General features: G+C 53.2%; 2 protein-coding genes and 2 long non-coding RNA genes across 4 annotated transcripts in view; 3 read left to right on the top strand and 1 right to left on the bottom strand.

Annotated features, from left to right (window-relative positions):
* Positions 1–247: 247 nt before the first annotated feature.
* On the bottom strand, positions 248–8717 carry LOC134433922 (zinc finger protein 239-like). Its single transcript, XM_063182613.1, has 3 exons — positions 8635–8717; positions 1718–1783; positions 248–1564 (listed from the first exon to the last, which is right to left on the bottom strand). The coding sequence occupies exons 2-3, from the start codon at positions 1737–1739 to the stop codon at positions 558–560; spliced, it is 1029 nt and encodes a 342-aa protein (XP_063038683.1). The 5' UTR covers positions 1740–1783; positions 8635–8717; the 3' UTR covers positions 248–557.
* LOC134433929 (uncharacterized) lies at positions 4837–8081 on the top strand. The gene is made up of 2 exons (XR_010031765.1): positions 4837–5390; positions 7578–8081. It is a non-coding gene; the product is annotated as an uncharacterized LOC134433929 (long non-coding RNA).
* A 472-nt stretch (positions 8718–9189) lies between the features above and the next one.
* Positions 9190–10132, top strand: LOC134433928 (uncharacterized). Its single transcript, XR_010031764.1, has 2 exons — positions 9190–9470; positions 9818–10132. It is a non-coding gene; the product is annotated as an uncharacterized LOC134433928 (long non-coding RNA).
* Positions 10133–11078: 946 nt separating this feature from the next.
* Positions 11079–20988, top strand: part of LOC134433921 (zinc finger protein 850-like) — a gene marked incomplete at its 3' end in the record, with an annotated part of 63605 nt that continues 53695 nt past the window's right edge. The window contains exons 1-4 of the mRNA XM_063182612.1: positions 11079–11230; positions 15460–15525; positions 15673–16264; positions 16349–16452. Coding sequence (XP_063038682.1) covers positions 15504–15525; positions 15673–16264; positions 16349–16452 — 718 coding nt within the window. The remainder of the gene's footprint in view (positions 11231–15459; positions 15526–15672; positions 16265–16348; positions 16453–20988) is intronic.

Raw genomic sequence — 20988 nt, 5'->3', positions numbered from 1 at the left:
AAGAGGCAGGAGAGAATAGGGGACACAAACACAATGAGCTGAGAAGGCGGCACTCTGCAAACAGAACTGCAACGGACTGAACATGAACGGGAGAGAAATCAGTAAGTCTGAGAATTTTATTTGCTATCAAATGCATCCCACACACCCAGCTCCACACAATCCTCATCCCACCGCTCTAACTGAGATCCCACTTCTCCCAATCTCCTCCCAGCCCCATCTTACTTAGGTGGCTGAGGAATCAAGTGAGTTTGGTACGGCACTGAGTTTATTTGAGGTGGGATTGAGCCCTTTTGGGTAAGATTGAGTTGTTTTCACTGGGATTTCAGTGGTTTTCAGGTGACAGATCCATCTCTCTTGAGTTTTGGAGTGCAAAGAGATAGAGAAGTTAGAAACATTAGGGCCAAAACAAAAGTAAAAGCTGCCAGGTGTGTTGCCAACATGGATCACAAGGAATGTGAGTGACCAGGGCTGTGCCCAAAGTGCCTCCTCCAGTGGGGGATGGAGCTGGAGAAGCACATGAAGCTCTTCCCGCACTCAGGGCACTCGCAGGGCTTCCCTTACTGGTGCCTCCGTTGGTGTCGGGTCAAGTCAGAGCTGCTGGGGAAGCTCTTCCCACACTGAGGACACTCGTAGGGCCTCTCCCCAGTGTGGATGCGCCGGTGCTTGACGAGGGTGGAGTTGTGCTTGAATCCCTTCCCGCACTCGGGGCAGCGGAAGGGTCTCTCCTCTGTGTGAATCCGATAGTGCTGGAGGAGGTGGGAGCTGGTCTGAAACCTCTTCCTGCATTTATCACACTCATAGGGCCTCTCCCCAGTGTGGATGCGCCTGTGTCTGACGAGGGTGGAGTTCCACCTGAATCCCTTCCCACAGTCGGGGCATTGGAAGGGCCTCTCCTCTGTGTGACTCTGATAGTGTCGGAGGAGATGGGAGCTGGTCTGAAACCCCTTCCCACACTTGGAACACTCGTAGGGCCTCTCCCCAGTGTGGGTCCTCTGGTGCGAGATCAGGTGGGAGCGCTGGCTGAAGCTCTGTCCACACTCTCCGCACTCGAAGGGCCGTTCTCCAGTGTGGATCCTCTGGTGCTTGATCAGGCTGGAGCTCCCACAGAAGCTCTTCCCACACTCCCCACACTCATAGGGCTTCTCCCCAGTGTGGATTCTCTGGTGCTTGATCAGGTTGGAGCTCAGGCTGAAGCTCTTCCCACACTCCCCACACTCATAGGGCTTCTCCCCAGTGTGGGTCCTCTGGTGCAGGATCAGGTCACAGTTCCACCTGAAGTTCTTTCCACACTCCACGCACGTATGGGGCTTCTTCCCATCATGGAGCTGCTCATGGAGCACTTGCTCCGAGCTCTGGCTCCATCTCTGTCCGCCTTCCCGGCCCAGGCTGGCTCTTTCCCCCTCAGATCCCCGCCAGCTGCGTTTGCAGCTCCTCCTCGTGCAGCATCTCCGGGGCTTTTCCTCCCCGTTGGCTTCCTGCGCCGTGGAGCCGCTCAAAATGGCCTCTTCCACCAGGTTCTGCCGCAGGCATTTGTCCTCCCTGCTCTCCATGCTCAGCTCCTGCTCTGGGGGAGGAAGGACAAGGACAGGATGGGATTTGCCTCCGTGCCACAGGGAAGGGCAAGGAGATTCCCCCAGGGCTGAGCTGCAGCTGGGGCTGTGCTGGGCTGGGAGATGGAGCAACACAGAGGGGAAAGGGGCACTGACTTCCTCCTCACCTGCCTCAGTGTCCCGGGGCATCTTCCTCTTCCTTGCAGCATCCCAGGGGTTGGCAATGGGAAATCCTGCTTTGGGGAAAACAAGGGATGAGCACGTTTGTAGGAGCGTTGAGGGGTAGGATGGTCGGGACGGACGGAGACGAGAGATCTCTGAAGCCAGGTCGTGGAACTTGCGGTTTATTGCAAAGGGCCTGGGTGCAAGGCCCTGCTTGGAGCTGCCAGCCACAGGTCGGAGCAGGCCCGAGAGAAGAGAGGGGTAGAGAGGATGAGAGGGTGAGAGAGTAAGAGGGGAAGAGCGTAAGAGAGTAAGCTTCCCATTACAATACAATAAATCTTCTCTGTTGAATATTCTATTTCTCACTATCAAATCTAGTACAAGATACAAATCCTAGAGCATTTACATACAGCCTGTAAGAATCATTACATCATGATACTGTGTTACATTTTAAACCCTAAAATCACCGCTTTGGACTCCTTCTGCTGAGCTAGTAGGGTCTGCTCAGACCCTTGGGTCTGTCTGCACGCAGAGGGAATTGTTTCAACAAAAGGGGATTACCTTTAGTCAGGCCACACCATTGTTTTCCAGTTGTTCACTAAGGTATTTCAAAGCTTGCTTCCATCTCAATCTTGCTTAGAGTTTCAATATTCTCAAATTCTTTTGCCAGACAATCATATTTATGAGGCTTTTCTGTTTCATCTTCCCCAACACATGTTCAGTTTGAATGTCCCTCTGCCTGAGTCTGTCTCTACAAGTCACTGGCCACGTGGGCTCCATAAAAACCTCCCAAACACCAAGATTCAGCCTAGGAAAAGCCTCCCAGGAGTTCCCTGTCCCTGGTCCCTCCCCTTTGGTGTTCGGGGGTTCCCCCCTGTCCCATCTGCTGGGATCACGCTTGGATTGGGGGTCCCCCGTCTCCTCGGTGCCCGCCCTGCCCAGGCTGCTGGCACTTCCAGCAATGCCAAAAGCTCCCCCCTCTTGGCTCTCCCCATTTCGGGATGCTGGGGCTGTTTAGGCTCCCGGGCTCCCTTCTCCCCTCATTCTCTGCTCGGGGCTGCAGCGGCTCCAAGGAGTCCCCCCTGCCCCTCTCCAGGCTCTTGAGGCTCCCGCCCATGGCGGCGCTCCCCCTCTCTGGGCTCCCCACTTTGGGCTCCTGGGGCACACAGGGCTCTGCTCCTCCAGGCTGCCTCTGCTGGCACCACCACCGGCACCCCCCGATGTCCCCCCGAGGGGCCTTTTCCGCTCAGCCTTGGACTGCTTCGTTCTCAAAAAACATCCCCCCAAAAACCCAACCCAGGGACCCCCTGGGATGTCTGGGCCGGGCTCCCCCTCCCCGCTAACCGGCGCGACGGGGGCGGGGGGGCGATGATCCCACGGCTGGGGGCTGCGAATTCAGGCAGGGCTGCAACGCGGCTCCATCTGCTCAGCCTTGATCAGCCTTGATCAGCCTTGATCAGCCTTTGTCCCGCCTCTTCCTCCCGCTCCTCCTCCGTCTTATCCCCACCTCCTTCTCCTCCTCCATCCCTCCTCCCTCTCCTCCTCCCCTGTAACCCCGCCTCCTTCCCTCCTCTTTCTCCTCCCGCTCCTCCTCTTCCATCCCTCCTCGAGCTCCTCTGTGTTATATCCACCTCCTTCTCCTCTTCCATCCTGCCCCTTCCATTCCTTCTCCTCCTCCTCCTCCCTTACCCCTCCTCCTCCTCCCCCTTCATCCCTGCCCTTCCCTCCCTCCTTCTCCTCCCCCAGCAGCAGCCACACCCTCGGTGCCCCTTCCTGCAGCCCTCGCAGCCCGCGGCAGGAGCAGGGATGGAGCCGGGACAGGTCGGCATGGGCAGCGCGGGGCTCTCGGCTGCTCCCAGCCGCTGCGGGCGGGGGGAGCCCGGCCCGGGCCAATGGAGAGGCAAACTGGGCACACTGGGGGCTGTACATCCAAACTGGGCCTTGCTGGGGACCCTGCCTGGCCACTGCCAGCCCTTGGGGCTCCTCTCGGCACATCCGCCAGGGGAGAACGCACACAGGGCTGGGGGATCCCAGCAGTGGCAGCACTGCCAGGGACTGGGCTGGACTGGGATCATACTGGGAGTGACTGGGACTGTACTGGCTTCGTACTGGGATCATACTGGGATCGTACTGGGAGTGACTGGGACTCTACTGGCTTTGTACTGGGATCATACTGGGATCGTACCGGGAGTGACTGGGACTCTACTGGCTTTGTACTGGGATCATACTGGGATCGTACCGGGAGTGACTGGGACTGTATTTGCTATGTACTGACATCATGCTGGGATCATAGTGCCATGTCAGGCCAGACTGTGATCGCATTGATGGAGACTGGGATCATACTGGGATCATACTGGGAGTGAGCAGGAGCCTGCAGGGAGCAATTGTGACCATGTTATGGAGAAATGGGATAAACTGGGAGTGACAGGGATGGTGCTGAGTGTGACTGGGAATAGCTGTGAGTAACTGGGAACATGCTAGGAGCAACTGGGAGGAACTGGGAGTGACTGGGTGCATGCTGGTGGTGATTGGAAACTGCTGGACTTCAACTGGGATGAACTGGGATCATGCTGGAGGTGACTGGGATAATACTGGCAGTGAGTGCCACTACACTGAGGCTGACTGGGAGTGCTGGTGAGCAAATGGGATCATACTGGAAGGAACTGGAAGAACGGTGGAGGAAACTGGGGTACACTGGGAGATACTGGGAGTGACTGGAACAAAAGTGAGGGTGAAAGAGAGCAACTGGAACCATGTGGAGCACAACTGGTTCATAGTGGCAGGGACTGGGAGCACACTGGGCTCATCTTTGGATCATACTGGGAGGGACTGGACTAATACTGGGAGTGTCTGAGAGCGACTGGGAACACACCCTGCACATCATCCCCCATGCTGGGCCTGACTGGGAGCAACTGGGAGCACGCTGGGAGCAAATGGCATCATACTGAGACTGACTGGGGTGATCCAGGAAGCAACTGGAACCATGCTGGATGCAGCTGGGACCATACTGGGAGAGACTGGAAGCAACTGGGATTATACTGGGACCACACTGGGAGAGCAGGCATGTGACTGGATGAAACTGGAGCTTACTGGGATGATACAGGGGTTGAAAGGGAGTGACTGGGATCACACTTTGGGCTACTGGGAGCAAGTGAGAGAGACTGGGATGATGCTGCAAGCAAACTGGAGAAACTGGGAAGGACTGGATGCATGCTGGAGGCAACTGGGATATACTGGGCATGACTGGGGGATCATTCTGAGAGAACTGACACCTTACTGGGGCCACTGGCAGTGCCTGGAAATGACTACAGACATGCTGGGGACAACTGGGATATACTGGGAGTGACTGTCACCATACTGGGGGGACTGGAACCACACTGGGAACAACTGGGACCATGCTGGGGAGAACGGGGCCCACACTGGGGGCAACTGGGAGTGAGTGGGTATAGTAGGAGTCCTAGTAAAATCTATGTATTGTATAAGTGGCCGTGCCCTGATCCTAATTGTAAATGGGCTGCAGCTGTGATGTCCTTAATTGGGTGGCTGCTGTGGCTAATGAAGATAACTGGGATAAAAGGGAGTGGGGTGGCCGTGCAGGGAGAGTCTTGGAGGAGCCCTGACCAAGAAGCAGGAGCAACACTGCTGTGAAGAGCTGTGTGTGAGAAGAGCACCCTGAAGGTACGGGACTCTAGAAATATAACAACAGCAATACAAGATAGGACAGCCGAGAGCTGTGGCAGCCTGAGAGCTGGGACTCCAGAAATATAGTAACAACAACTGGGACCATGCTGGGAGGGACTGGGATCATCTGGGGAGTAATTGGGACTGGAGCAGGGACAACTGGGTTCAACTGGGACCATACTGGGAGTGTCTGTAACCACAGTGGAGTGATGGAAGCACACAGGGAACAGCTGGGCCTATGCTGGGAGCAACTGGGATCACAGTGGGGGCACTGGCATCAGCGTGGGAGTGACTGGGAGCAACTGGGATTAGACTGCAAGTGACTGGGATCATACTGGGAGTAGACTGCAATCATACTGGGATTACACTGGGAGTGAATGGAACCTGACTGGGGGTTACTGGGAGCAACTGGGCCCATGTTGGGAGGAAAATGTGACACACTGGGAGCAACTGGGATCGGCTGGAAGGTTCTGGAACCATGCTGAGAGGACTGAGACTACAACTGGGACAACTGGGATCATACTGGGAGCAACTGGGGCCACCCTTTGAGCAACAGATGGAAACTGGGATTGTGCTAGAGGAAACTGGGAGTAACTGGGAAAGACTGGGATCATTCTGAGGAAACTAAAACCCACTGGGAGTGTCTCTAACCACACTGGGGGGACTGGAACCACACTGGGAACAGCTGGGATCATGCTGGGAGCACCTGGGACGATGCTGGGGGAAACTGAATCTACCCTGGAGGCAACTGGGCACGACTGGGACCCTGCTGGGAGGGACTGGGACTGTTATTGGGGCAACTGGGATCATAATGGGAGGAACTGGGAACATCCGGAATTATGCTGGGAGCAACTGGGATCACACTGGGATCACAGTGAGAGCAGCTGAGTCCATACTGGGTTACACTGGGATCTCATTGAGAGAGACTGGAATCATACTGGGAGTGGCTGGTTTTGTGGATTTTGGGGGGTTTGAATTTTGGGGGATTTTATTGGCATTTTAAGGGGGAGTTTTTCTGCGGGTGTTTGGGGGTTTATTGAATTTTTGTGGCTTCTTTTGAATTTTGGGGGTTTTACTGAGATTTTGTTGGGATTTTTTGGGATTCTCAATGATTCTGAGGGTTTTATTGGGATTTTTAGTTGATGTTGGGGCATTTTATTGGCATTGTGGAGCCATTTAGTGGGGTTCATTGGGGTTTTGGGGTCTTTCGGGATTTTTGGTGGGATTTGAGGGGTTTTGTGGAGTTTTTTGTGTGTTGCCAGTATTTCTTTGGATCTTGGGGAAGATTTTGTGGGACTTTTTATGGTTTTGGGGACATTTTTTGGGGATTTGCAGATTTTATTCAGGATTTTTGGGATTTCAAAGGATTTTGTGGGCTTTTATTGGGATTCTATGGTGTTCTAATGAGATTCTGAGAGATTTAATTGGGATTTCGTGGGTTTTATTTGGACTTTGGGGTTTTTAAGGAGATTTTGGTGCCTCTCAGCTCTTCCCCACACCAAGGGAATGCCCCAAAAGCCCCCCAAAATTCCATGAAAATCCCACAAAATCCCCCATAATTACAAGAAAACCCTCAAAAACCCCAGAGAATCTCTGAAAATCCCAGTGGAACTCACCAAGATTAAAAAATACTCCAAATAATTTCAATAAATCCTTTCTCAAGAAACCCCTCACAACCCCAATGAAAGCCCCCAAAATACAAAAGCCCGAAAATCACGCAATTCTCACCCAGTAATTACATCCCAAAACCTCCAATAATTCCTTCGAAACTGACAATAAAATCCCCCAAAGCCCAAAAAAGTCACCCCGAAATCCCCAAAACCCTCGCAAAATCCCCACAAATCCCCCCAGACTCAGTGGGCCCGTCCTGGATCAGGGGGTGAGAGGCAAAGCTGTGTTTCGTGTCAGGTACAAACAGGCAAAGTGTGTACTTGCGAATGCGAAATATGTGGACATCAACAATGGGATAGTTGTGAATTCTAAAAATAACTGAGGAAAATAAAGCATGGAAAAAGGCCTTTGAACCTATCTTTTGTTTGCAATTAACCCTAGTTGATTTAGGAGCATTGGAATTAAGGTGTTAAGGATGTTCCTTTTTGCTTGCATTTAATCCATAAAAAGCTCTGCAATAATAACCTTCTGAAGTATAATTTTAGAATATTACTTGTATCCTTGAACCTATAGCTTTGGAATATATATAAAGGAAATATGCTTATCTCACGCCTTATTGAAGCAGAGAAAAGCAGCTTGAGAAAGGAAGATGAACATCACCTCAAGGGTTTATGGTTTCAACCAAAGGGAAGCTGGACATCACTGTTATGAGATTTATAGTCTCTGCAATTAAAAGGTGGACACACATCTGGGGAGCTGGACCCCACCAGATGGGATTTGTCTTTCTTCTTTCGGAAACTAGACCATCAACATCTGGGGATACTCCTTTGAGATACATCCTGAGAAATTAAAATCACAATAGTGTATAGAATTGTGGTGTAATAATTTGGAATAAAAATTGCTGATGAGTAAAAGATTAGAAATAGAAACTACTGAAAAAAGCTGATGACTACCCCTATAAATACCTGTAACCATCAATTATCGGCGTACAGTTAGAGAGAAAACTTCCCCCACTGTACCCGGCGCTGTATTGCTCATACTTTACCATATTAAAAAATAAATTGATTGCTGCTTGAATATTGGCCTAGTCAAGCTTCATATTCATAACAGGGGGCACCGGCCGGTGGAACAGGAGCCACTTCAGGGGGCCCTCGGAGCTTTTTGGGGAGGGGGCACCATGGGAGACCCTAAAAACCGGGGGGGGGGGGGGGAACCCCTGTTGTGCCCCCTCCCCCCGAAACCCCGAGACCCCGGTTCAGGGTGGGCCTGGGACCCCCGGGACCCCCAAATCTCCCCCGGGACCCCTCCAGGAACCCCAAACCGCCCAGAGCTCCCCCAGGGTTGGCCCAGGACCACCCTGGACACCAAAACCTCCCCAGGACTCTCAGAACCCCCCACATTTCCCCCCAAAATTCACCCCAGACCCACCTGAGACCCCCCCCCCCCCCAAATCCATCAGACTGCCCCAAATCCCCCTCAGACTCCTCAATTCCCCCCAAAACCCTATGAAATCCGCTCAGACTCCCCCAAATTTCTCCCCGGACCAACCTCGCAACCCCCCAGTTCCTCTCACAATCCCCCAAAATGCCCTCAGACCCTCCCACTTCCCCTCAGATCCCCCTAAACCCACCTGAGAACAATCCAGACTCGCTCCAGCTTCCCCCCGCCTCCGCCGCGTGCGCCGGCTCCCCCAGCCAAGAGCGGCGCGTCCCGCCGAACTAATCAATCACCGCCCTGCACGGCCCCGAACCAACGAATCACGGCGCAGCTCCCCTCAGCAAGGCCCGCCTCCCCGGCGCCGGCCCAGCCAATCAGAGGCGAGACGGAAGCGGCCCTCCGTTCCCCACCGCGGCCGCGACCCGCCGGGCTTGGGACAGGAGCGGGAGGGGCCTGAGAAGGGATCGGGGGGGCGGGGGAGGGTCCGGGGGGGCTTTGGGGAGGGGCCCTGGGGCATTGAGGGGGGACCTGGGGGGCGCGGATGGGTCCTAAGAGGGATCCCGAAGCGGGGTGGTCGTGGGAGGGTCTGGGAGGGTTTTGGGGAGGGGTCATAGGAAGGTCTTGGGAGGGTCTGGGGGTGTTTGGATGGTCCTGCGGGAGTTTGGGGCGGGCTCTGGGGGGGTCCTGAGGGTGTCCTGGGAGGGTTTTGGAGGTTTTGGGGAGGGGCTCTGGCAGTGTGATAAACAGGGCCAGGAGAGCAGCTCCTTTCAAAAGGCCTTTATTAAAGACAGCTCTGGGTGCGGAACCCGAGGGGTCGCGCACAGCGCCGCTGCTCCCACAGGACCGCGCTGAGCAGGAGGAGCAGCAGCAGCAGCAGCAGCAGCGCAGCTTTGTCTCTCGGCACAGCCGGGGCTTCCGTCCTCACCAGAGTCCTTAGGAAGGCAACGTTGGCTCGGAGCATAGGGGGATCCTCCAAGCTGAGCACTATTAAAATTATGGGGGCAGGACAGAATCCGGCTCTGCTCAAGGGTGGGTGATTTAGTGCGGTTCTGCTGGGGTAAAGTCATCGTTTATGTGCTGGTTTGTTGTTCAGAGAGGGTTCATGGAGTTCCCACGGCCTCTCATTTAAATTCAGTCTGGGACGGGAAGGGATACAAATCTGGGCTGAGGCGGAAAGGGGCACAAATACAGAGTATGCCGGGGAGAGATACAAATACAGGGAAAAATGGTAACACTGGATAGCGGCAACTAAAGGCAAGTCCTAGAACTGTAACGTTCAATGTTTAACAACAGACCAACACTTCAAATTCAGACCCTATCAACTTCATTAACATCAACTAGCAATTACTGCTCTGAAAAAGAGCTCTCATCCCCAGGGTTTCATTTCTCAAATCTATTGGAGCAAAAATGAGCAATGTGCCCTGCTGGTGTTTAGATGTTCTGAATCCCTCAGCTGAGTGTTGGGTTCCTGTGCTGTCCTGCCTGGTGCTTGCTGGATGTGCTGGAACAAAAAGCTTGGGCCCTTGATGAAAACGACCACAAATGACTTCATTGAGATTTACTGGGCTCAGAGTAAAAGGGACGAAGCTCAGGTTTGATCTAGAAAATGCTTCTTCCCTGTCAGGATGGTGAAGTCCTGGCTTCACAGATTGCTCAGAGAAGCCAAGTAAATAAAGTTTCAGAATTCTTCATTTCTGTCCCATTCTTATTCCATAAGCCCAGGTTTGGTTTTCAGAGTGCCACCTTGTCAGCTGGTTGCCATTTGTGTCCTGCCTTCTTTCCTGCCTTCCTTGGTCTGCTCCTTTTCCCTTCCAGGGTCTCTCTTTACCTGTGGCAGCTTCCAGCCAAAGACCCTCCCCTGATTTTTTTTTCCTTCCCCATCCAGGTGCTCAAACAGCCCTGGATGAAGTTATAGAGGCTGGCAGTGAAATGTCTGTGTAAGATCTTGCTGCACTTGTGTCTTGGCCCCTTCAGAATTTGGCCTTGAAGGGCAGGAGCATCTTTTCCTTGCTGGCAGCTGGAATTGCAGCCCATGGCAGTGTGTGCCAGAGATGTCAGAGGGCGATTGCTGAGGCTGCCGGGGCGCTGCTCCTGCCGTGCCTGCCAGGGGAGCTGTGCAGGGCAGGGTCAGGCTGCAGCAGCTGGCTGGGCTCCCCGAGCAGACAGCAAAGGCGGCTTTGCTGCACATTCTGCAGCTGGGAGCAGAGGGAAGAAGGGCAGGTAGTCCCTGACAGAATGCTGGAATGCCCGTGCCTGGAAGGAACCTGCCCCCAGACCCCAATCGGGCCCAGCCCTGGATGTCCCCTGAGGACTCCCCCAGATCCTCTCCCCAAACCCTTCCACAGCCCCCAAAGCCCCTCCCCAAAACCTCCAGAACCCTCCCAGGATGTTGCAATGTGTTGTAAACTCCCTTCCCCAGGTGTGCCAATACCTCTCTTCCCCTTCCCCCTCGCCCCCTGCTGGGCTGTCAGTCAGGTTTAACATTCCAGCAAGGCGTCGTGTGGTTGGTCAAGTTCAAAGGATGCCCCTCAGGCCCGGGGGCCATTGGCCTGTCTGGGTGTCATCCCCCCCTGAGACCCTGCCCCTCTCACCTGGTTGGTGGCTCACCTGTTCCCTCCCCTTCCACTGACCCTGAGCTTAAAAAGGTGATCAGACGTTTAGGCCGGTTCTGTTGGAGCAGTTGCCTATGTTCTGACATCTGTAACCTTGGAATATACCTCTGGATATAAACTCTCCAGCAGAATCCATCTCTTTTTCTCTTCACCATCGCCTGAAGCTCTCCTCCTGAGGTAAACTGAGTTCCTAACAAGCCTGGACTTGTTCAGTGCCCAGCTGCAACCACCAGCAAGCCAGGGTATCTCTGGGGTGACACACCACAGTTGCTGCCTTTGGCCCAGCAGCAAGGGTCAGACTGGCCCAGGCAAAATCTAACTGGTAATATTGGGATTCTTATTCCAATACCAGGACACCCTCAGGAGCCCCCAGAACCCTCCCCAAACTCCCCCCAGGACCATCCCAACACCCCCAGACCCTTCCAAGACCTTCCTACGACCCCACCCCAAAACCCCCCCAGGCCCTCCAAGAACCCGCCCCCCCCCCGATCCCCTCTCAGGCCCCTCCCGCTCCTGTCCCGAGCCCGGCGGGGCCCAGGAGCGGCGGGAAGGGGGGGGGGCCGCTTCCGGCTCGCCTCGGATTGGCTGGGGCGGCGCCGGGGAGGCGGGCCTTGCTGAGGGGACCGGCACCGTGATTGGTTGTTTCGCTGATGTACGGCGCGGTGATTGTTTGGTTCGGCGGGGTGCGCCGCCATTGTTGGGAGCCCGTGCGCGCGGTGGTGGCGGGAGATTGTGAGGGGAGAGCGGGGCTGAGGTGGGGACGGGGGGAGGAAACTGCGGGGGTTTGGGGCGGGTCTGAGGGGAAGTCGGGGATTTTTGGGGGCATCAACGGAAAATAGGGGGGTGTGCATAGGTTTGGGGAGAATGAGGGGTTCTGAGGGGGCTTTGGGGAGCTTGGGGGAAACTTGAGAGGATCTGGTGCGTTCTCAGGTGCGTTAAGAGGGATCTGAGGGGAATTTGGAGGATCTGAGGGGATTTTGGGGGATTTCGAGAGAAACTGGGGCGTTGTGAGTGGATCTGGGGGGTTTGAGGTGGCTCTGGAGAAATGTGGGGGATTCTGAGGGGATTTCATAGGGTTTGGTGGGGATTGAGGGGTCTGAGGGGGATTTGGGGCAGTCTGATGGGTTTGCGGGGGGGTCTCAGATGGGTCTGGGTTGAATTTTGGGGGGAAATGTGGGGGTCGGAGGGTCCTGGGGAGATTTTGGTGTCCAGGGTGGTTCTGGGCCAACCCTGGGGGGGCTCTGGGCGGTTTGGGGTTCCTGGAGGGGTCCCGGGGGAGATTTGGGGGTCCCGGGGGTCCCAGGCCCACCCTGAACCGGGGTTTCGGGGGGAGGGGGCACAGCAGGGGTTTCCCCCCCCCCCCAGGTTTTTGAGGGGTTTCCCATGGTGCCCCCTCCCCAAAAAGCTCCGAGGGCCGCCTGAAGTGGCTCCTGTTCCACCGGCCGGTGCCCCCTGATCCAGGACGGCCCCGCTGAGTCTGGGGGGTTTGTGGGGATTTTGGGGTTTTGGAGGGTTTTGGGAATTTCGGGATGGCTTTTTTGGGCTTTGTGGGATTTTGTTGGGGGTTTGGGGGGAATTTTTGGGGAGAATTATTGGATTTTGGGATGGTTACGTGATTTTGGGGTTTTTGTTGATTTGAGGATTTTGGATTTTAGGTGTTTTGTTTGGGTTGCAGGGGGGTTTTTGAGGGGGGGATTTATTGAAATTTTTAGCAGTTGTTTTAAATTTTGGTGAGTTCCACTGGGATTTCTGGAGATTCTCTGGGGGTTTTGAGGGCTTTCATGTAATTTTTGGGGATTTTTTGGAGTTTTCGTGAAATTTTAGGGGGGCTTTGGAGCATTCCTTGGGTGTGGGGAACAGCTGACAGGCACCAAAATCTCCTTAAAACCCCCAAAAGTCCTAATAAAACCCACAAAATCCCAATTAAATCTCTCAAAATCCCATTAGAACACCCTGAATCCCAATAACAGCCCACAAAATCCTTTGAAATCCCAATAACACCAAAAATCCTGATTAAATCCCCCAAAAATGTCCCCAAAACTATAAGAAGTCCCACAATATCTCCCCCAAGATCCAAAGAAATCCTGGCAACACACAAAAAACTCCACAAAACCCCTCAAATCCCCAAAAACCCCAAATCCCTTAGGAATCCTATTGAATGTTACCACAATGCCAATAAAATGCCCCAACATCTCCTAAAAATCCCAATAAAACCCCCAGAATTTCTGAGAGTCCCAAAAAAATCGCAACAAAATCCCAGTAAAACAAACAAAATTAAAAAGAAAAGACACAAAAAATTTCAATAAACACCAAACTTCCCCAGAAAAACTCCCCCTCAAAATGCCAATAAAATCCCCCAAAATCCAAACCCCCCAAAATCCACAAAACCAGCCACTCCCAGTCACTCCCAGTATGATTCCAGTCGCTCTCAATGAGATCCCAGTGTAACCCAGTATGGACTCAGCTGCTCTCACTGTGATCCCAGTGTGATCCCAGTTGCTCCCAGCATAATTCCAGTTGTTCCCAGTTCCTCCCATTATGATCCCAGTTGCCCCAATAACAGTCCCAGTCCCTCCCAGCAGGGTCCCAGTTGTGCCCAGTTGCCTCCAGGGTAGATTCAGTTTCCCCCAGCATCGTCCCAGGTGCTCCCAGCATGATCCCAGCTGTTCCCAGTGTGGTTCCAGTCCCCCCAGTATGGTTAGAGACACTCCCAGTGGGTTTTAGTTTCCTCAGAATGATCCCAGTCGCTCCCAGTTTCCTATAGCATTATCCCAGTTTCTATCTGTACTCAAAGGCTTGTCCCAGTTGCTCCCAGTATGATCCCAGTTGCCCCAGTTGTAGTCTCAGTGCTCTCAGCATGGTTCCAGAACCTTCCAGCCGATCCCAGTTGCTCCCAGTAACCCCCAGTCAGGTTCCATTCACACCCAGTATAATCCCAGTATGAGTGTAGCAACTCCCAGTATGATCCCAGTCACCTGCAGTCTAACCCCAGTTGCTCCCACTCACTCCCAGTCTGATGCCAGTGCCCCCAGTGTGGGCCCCGTTCTCCCCAGCATGGTCCCAGTTGTTCCCAGTGTGGTTCCAGTCCCCCCAGTATGGTTACAGACACTCCCAGTATATCCCAGTTGCCCCCAGCATGTCTGTAGTCATTTCCAGGCACTGCCAGTGGCCCCAGTAAGGTGTCAGTTCTCCCAGTATGATCCCCCAGTCATGCCCAGTATATCCCAGTTGCCTCCAGCATGCATCCAGTCCTTCCCAGTTTCTCCAGTTTGCTTGCAGCATCGTCCCAGTTTCCCTCCGTTGCTCCCAGTAGCCCAAAGTGTGATCCCAGTCACTCCCTTTCAACCTCAATGTGATCCCAGTAAGCTCCAGTTTGATCCCAGTCACATGCCAGCCCTCCCAGTGTGGTCCCAGTATAATCCCAGATGCTTCCAGTCTCTCCCAGTATGGTCCCAGCCGCCTCCAGCATGGTTCCCAGTTGCTTCCTAGATCAGCCCAGTCATTCCCAGTATGATGCCATTTGCTCCCAGCATGCTCCCAGTTGCTCCCAGTCAGGCCCAGTATGGGGGATGATGTGCAGGGTGTGTTCCCAGTCGCTCTCAGACACTCCCAGTATTAGTCCAGTCCCTGCCAGTATGATCCAAAGATGAGCCCAGTGTGCTCCCAGTCACTGCCAGTATGAACCAGTTGTGCTCCACATGGTTCCAGTTGCTCTTTCACCCTCACTTTTGTACCAGTTACTCCCAGTATCCCTCAGCGTAGCCCAGTTCCCTGCAGTATGTTCCCAGTCACTCCCAGTTGGGTTTTTGGGGGATGTTTGGAGAATGAAGCAGTCCAAGGCAGAGCGGAAAAGGCCCCTTGGGGGGACATCGGGGGGTGCCGGTGGTGGTGCCAGCAGAGGCAGCCTGGAGGAGCAGAGCCCTGTGTGCCCCAGGAGCCCAAAGTGGGGAGCCCAGAGAGGGGGGAGCGCCGCCATTGGCGGGAGCCTCAAGAGCCTGGAGAGGGGCAGGGGGGACTCCTTGGAGCCGGTGCAGCCCCGAGCAGAGAATGAGGGGAGAGGGGAGCCCGGGAGCCCAAACAGCCCCGGCATCCCGAAATGGGGAGAGCCAAGAGGGGGGAGCTTTTGGCCTTGCTGGGACTGCCAGCAGCCTGGGCAGGGTGGGCACCGAGGAGAAGGGGGACCCCCAATCCAAGCGTGACCCCAGCAGCTGGGACAGGGGGGAACCCCTGAACACCAGACGGGAGGGACCAGGGACAGGGAACTCCTCAGAGACTTTTCCAGGGCTGAATCTTTTGGTATTTGGGAGGTTTTTATGGAGCCCACGTGGCCAGTGACTTATAGAGACGGACTCGGGCAGAGGGACCTTCAAACTCACCGTGCTCATCCCTTGTTTTCCCCAAACCAGGATTTCCCATTGCCAACCCCTGGGATGCTGTGAGGAAGAGGAAGATGCCCATGGACACTGAGGCAGGTGAGGAGGAAGTCAGTGCCCCTTTCCCCTCTGTGCTGCTCCGTCTCCCAGCCCAGTACGGCCCCGGCTGCAGCTCAGCCCTGGGAGGATCTCCTTGCCCTTGCCTGTGGCATGGAGGCAAATCCCATCCTGTCCTTCCTCCCCCAGAGCAGGAACTGAGCATGGAGAGCAGGGAGGACAAATGCCTGCGGCAGAACCTGGTGGAAGAGGACGTTTTGAGCGGCTCCACGGCGCAGGAAGCCAACGGGGAGGAAAAGCCCCGGAGATGCCGCACGAGGAGGAGCTGCAAATGCAGCTGGTGGGGATCTGAGGGGGAAAGAGCCAGCCTGGGCCGGGAAGGTGGCGGGAGATGGAGCCAGAGCTCGGAGCTGGTACTCCATGAGCAGCTCCATGATGGGGAGAAGCCCCACATGTGTGTGGAGTGTGGGAAGAGCTTCAGGCGGAACTGCAACCTGATTGTGCACCAGAGGATCCACACTGGGGAGAAGCCCTACGAGTGTGGGGAGTGTGGAAAGAGCTTCAGCCAGAGCTCCAGCCTGATCAAGCATCAGAGGATCCACACTGGAGAACGGCCCTTCGAGTGTGGGGAGTGTGGGAAGAGCTTCAGCCTGAGCTCCAACCTGATCAAGCACCAGAGAACCCACACTGGGGAGAGGCCCTTCGAGTGTGGGGAGTGTGGGAAGAGCTTCTCGCAGAGCTCCCACCTGTCCTCGCACAAGAGGACCCACACTGGGGAGAGGCCCTATGAGTGTTCCAAGTGTGGGAAGGGGTTTCAGATCAGCTCCCGTCTCATCAGGCACTATCAGAGTCACACAGAGGAGAGGCCCTTCCAATGCCCCGAGTGCGGGAAGGGATTCAGGCAGAACGCCCACCTCATCAGGCACCGGCGCATCCACACTGGGGAGAGGCCCTACGAGTGTCCCCAGTGTGGGAAGAGCTTCTCCAGGAGTTCTCACTTGACCCGACACCAACAGAGGCACCGGTAAGGGAAGCCCTGCGAGTGCCCCGAGTGCGGGAAGAGCTTCGTGCGCTGCTCCAGCTCCATCCCCCACTGGAGGAGGCACTTTGGGCACAGCCCGGGTCACTCACATTCCCTGTGATCCATGTTGGCAACACACCTGGCTGCTTCTCCTTTTGGTTTCGCATTAAGTTTTTTATCTTCTCCGCCTCTCTGCTGTCTAAAAGCCAAGAGGGATGGATCTGTCACCTCAAATCCCAGTGAAAACAGCTCAGTCTTAGACTCAGAGAACTCAGGCCCACATCAAAAGGGCTTTTTCGCACCTCAAAAAAGCTCTACCTCTTCACAAACCTACTCGATTCCACAGCCACCAGGGTGAGATGGGGTTTGGAGGTGATTTGGAGTAGTAGGATCTCAATTAGATTGGTGGGATGGATATTCTGTGGGTCAGGGTTTGTGGGATGTATTTGATAGCAAATAAAACTCTCAGACTTATTGATTTCTTTCCCGTTCATTTTCAGTCCATTGCAGTTCTGTTTGCAGAGTGCCTCCTTCTCAGGTCATTGTGTTTGTGTCCTCCTTTCTCTCCTGCCTCTCTTTGCCTGCTCTGTTTCTCTCTCAGTGTCTCCCTTAACCCAGAAACCACCAGAGACCCTCCTTTGATTTAATTGCCCCAGTGACCACCAAAGACCCTCCCTTGATTTAATTGATCCCTGCCCTGTTTTAATTGACCCCTCTGTCACCCTGGTTTTTTAAGTTTTTCTAAGCCTTCTGATGTTGACATTCTTGTAGCGAACTTTCTCACACACTTTCTGTAAATAACTCATTCTTTTGCATTCCTTAATAGAGGAGGAGAAATTGATGGACTGTTGGATTGACCAGAGTCATTGGAGAGGTGTCACTGTCACCTTCCAGTCCGCTGTCACTCTTGGAAAACTATAAATGTTGGAGTCAGAAAATAAACTTCCCTTTTCCTTCACCCTAAGAACAGCGGTGTGTGCTTCTGTTCTTCTGTGTCCTCTAGTGACATCTGGTGACTGCCGGAGTGTAGGCTGAGACACAGAGTCCAGATTGCTGGTGAGGTTGTGTTGTCCCCCCTCTTTGGTGCTTTGCCTGCTGTTCTGGTGGTGATGGCAACCTCTGCGAGTTTCAAGGAGGATTCCCTCGTTTTGGATCTCTGGAGGGGGGTCCTGGAGTGGAAACAGGTTTCTGTTTCCTGGGATGATTTTGAGAGATTGTTTCTGTGGGCCCGAGAGCAAGGGCTCTTTTCGGACTCTGCAGAGCCATTCTCCAAGGAGGAGTGGTCTCTCGTGGGGGTCCGCCTCATGCAGGCCCTCTTTGATGATTGCACCGCAGACGTGGGATCGCTGCTGGTGCAGTGGAAAAAGTGTGAGGAGCTTTGGCGGGGGTCTGGTTCTTGTATCCCTCGGAGTTCCCAGTGGAGCCCTTCTGTCTCGGACATGGGCGAGGGGGTGTTTGAGTTTCTGTGCGATGTGGAGCTCTCTCCCCACCCTGGGACAGTGTGCTGGGGGACAAATCCAACTGGGGGATGGCGATGGTTCCCCCGGGGTGGATTTGGCTGTGCCAGGCTCCCTTGTGCTGCTCTGCAGTGATGCGGCTCCACGGGCTGCACCTCTCTGGGCACCCCACTCCTCCTCTGTATTGGGGACAGGGGCTCCTTGCTGGTCTCATCCTGTCACAGACATCTTTTCATTAAAATCCTTTCGTTAGGATTTTTCCTGCTGAAGCTGAGAAGTTTCAGCACCAAAGTGTAAACAATGGTTATCTGCTGCTGTGGAATGCAACAGGTGGATCCGTGATTGGTCTCTTGTGGGTGTTTGGATGTACTGACCACTCACGGCAGAGCTGCTCTCGCTCTCTGCTGAGACACAGATCTTTGTTATTCATTCTTTTCGATTTTATTCTTAGCCTAGCTTTCTGAGAAACCTTTTCCTTTCTATTTCTTTTTAGTATAGTTATAATGTAGTATACATATATATAATAAAATAATAAATCAAGCCTTCTGATCATGGAGTCAACATTCTCGTCTCTCTCTCATCCTGAAAACCCCTGTGACCATGGTCACATCGTCCCAGCCCACACCGGGTTTGCGGGCCGTGCCGGCACCTGTGCCCACCAAGGCTCCCCTGCCGGGGCTGCGGCACGACAGGGCGCTGAGGTATGTCACAGACATTTTTTCATAGAAATCCTTTCTTTGGGACTTGTGCATCTTCTGGGAAGCTGAGGCCCCAGAAAGAGAATGTAAACAATGATTATCAGCCGCTGTGAATTGCAATAGGATGCACCTGTGATTGGTTCGTGTTCCGTGTGTACAATTAAGGACCAATCACAGGGCAATCTCTCTGGAACACAGTGACAGAGAACTCTCTTGTTTTTAGATTCTTTTCTATTCTATTCTTAGCTTAGCCGCCTCTGCAACTTCTCTCCTTATTCTTTTTAGTATAGTTATAATATATTATATATCATATATCAATAAATCCAGCCTTCTGATCATCAAACAAGATTCTCATCCTTCTCTCACCCTGGAGACCTCATCAGGGCACTGTAATAGAGGTATTTACCTTTAGCGCAAATGCCGACACGGCCAGCGGGAGGCCAGTGGGCTCCCGGGGCTGTGGCACTTCCTCGTCGAATTTGTGGACGCTTCCCTTGTGCCAGGTGACCGTGTGTCTGAGGAACCCCGTGCGTTTCTGGCGAGAAGCCAAAACCAAGACCAACGAGATGAATGAGCCTGCCTGTTCATGGTATCTGCCGGGTTGCAGAGTGGGCTCCTCTGGCTCTGCCGTGTGGAGAGTTTTGTCAAGGAGTGGCTTGAGGAGAGAGGACACAGCCGAATTGATTTGATAGAGATGTCCTAACTAGGGCAGAGGCCTTTTTGCAGCCAGGGTGTCTGTTGAGAAAGCAGCAGGCTAAAGAATGGAAAAGTACAAGACAGTGGTTAATTCCAAATCTTGCACCTGCAAAGATAACGTGTCCTTGGGCCTAGCTGAGTATGATAAAAAATGGACAGCAAGGTGTGAGAAGTAGAAAACGTAGGCCCAAAGGAATGAGGAAAAGTTAATGGTATAGTTTAACCAATAGATTGCTTGGCTTACAGAATATTCATAAGCTTATTATTTGCTGTATAAATATTTGATACTTTCTTTAATAAACTGGACCTGTGATGAACCATCTGGTGTCCTGGTCTCCTTCCTTCGACACTGCCGGTGCTGCAGGGGGTGCAGGGGCGAGTGGTGTTGACCTGGCTCCCATCAATCATCTCCTCTTGTCCCTGTGGGGCCCAAGGACTGGGACACAGCAGGTGCGGTGGCTTTGCCAGGGGGTTCCCAGGCTTTCCCTGTGCTCAGGGGTGTCACTCACAACACCCATGAACCCCTTTCGTATAAGCTGGAGAGAGAAGTCTGTGATGTGGTTGCTCAGCATTGCTATGAATAAGAAGCTTGACTAGGCCAATATTCAAGCAGCAATCAATTTATTATTTATTATGGTAAAGTATGAGCAATACAGCGCCGAGTACAGTGGGAGAAGTTTTCCCTCCAACTGCACACCAATAATTCAGGGTTACAGGTATTTATAGGGGTACTTATCAGCTTTCTCAGCAGTTTCTATTTCAAATTTTTTACTCATCAGCAATTTTTATTCCAAATTATTACACCACAATTCTATACACTATTGTGATTTTAATTTCTCAGGATGTATCTCAAATGAGTATTCTCAGATGGTGACGGTCCAGCTTCCGAAAGAAGAAGACGAATCCCATCTGGTGGGGTCCAGCTCCCCAGATGTGTGTCCACCTTTTAATTGCAGAGAACATAAATCTCATTACAGTGATGTCCAGCTTCTCTTTGGTTGAAACCATAAACCCTTGAGGTGATGTTCATCTTCCTTTCTCAAGGTGTTTTTCTCTGCTTCAAAAAGGCATGAGATAAGCATATTTCCTTTATATATATTCCAAAGCTATAGTTTCAAGGATACAAGTAATATTCTAAAATTATACTTCAGAAGGTTATTATTGCAGAGCTTTTTATGGATTAAATGCAAGCAAAAAGCAGCATCCTTAACACCTTAATTCCAATGCTCCTAAATCAACTAGGGTTAATTGCAAACAAAAGATAGGTTCAAAGGCCTTTTTCCATGCTTTATTTTCCTCAGTTATTATTAGAATTCGCAACTATCCCATTGTCGGTATCCACACATTTCGCGTTCACGAGTACACGCGTCACCTGTTTGTACCTGACACGAAATACAGCTTTGCATCTCACAGCATGGTTTGGGGTCTGCTGAGGTTATGCACACTCTCTGGAGGGTTGCTACGGACGTGCTGGCGCCTCATGACCTCCATTGTGTGGAACATTCTCTTTTTGACCCTGTGCAATTTGGGGTTTTTTAGACCAAGTGGGCTCGTTTGGCAGCCCACGTGGTGGTGCAGAATGCTGCGCTGGCGCCGCAGGACCCCAGGTGGGGGGTTGTTGCTGACATGCTGT

Source organism: Melospiza melodia, unplaced genomic scaffold (genome assembly GCF_035770615.1).
Source record: "Melospiza melodia melodia isolate bMelMel2 unplaced genomic scaffold, bMelMel2.pri scaffold_28, whole genome shotgun sequence".
NCBI classification, from domain to species: Eukaryota; Metazoa; Chordata; class Aves; order Passeriformes; family Passerellidae; genus Melospiza; species Melospiza melodia.
This window is presented reverse-complemented; position numbering and strand designations above follow the sequence as displayed.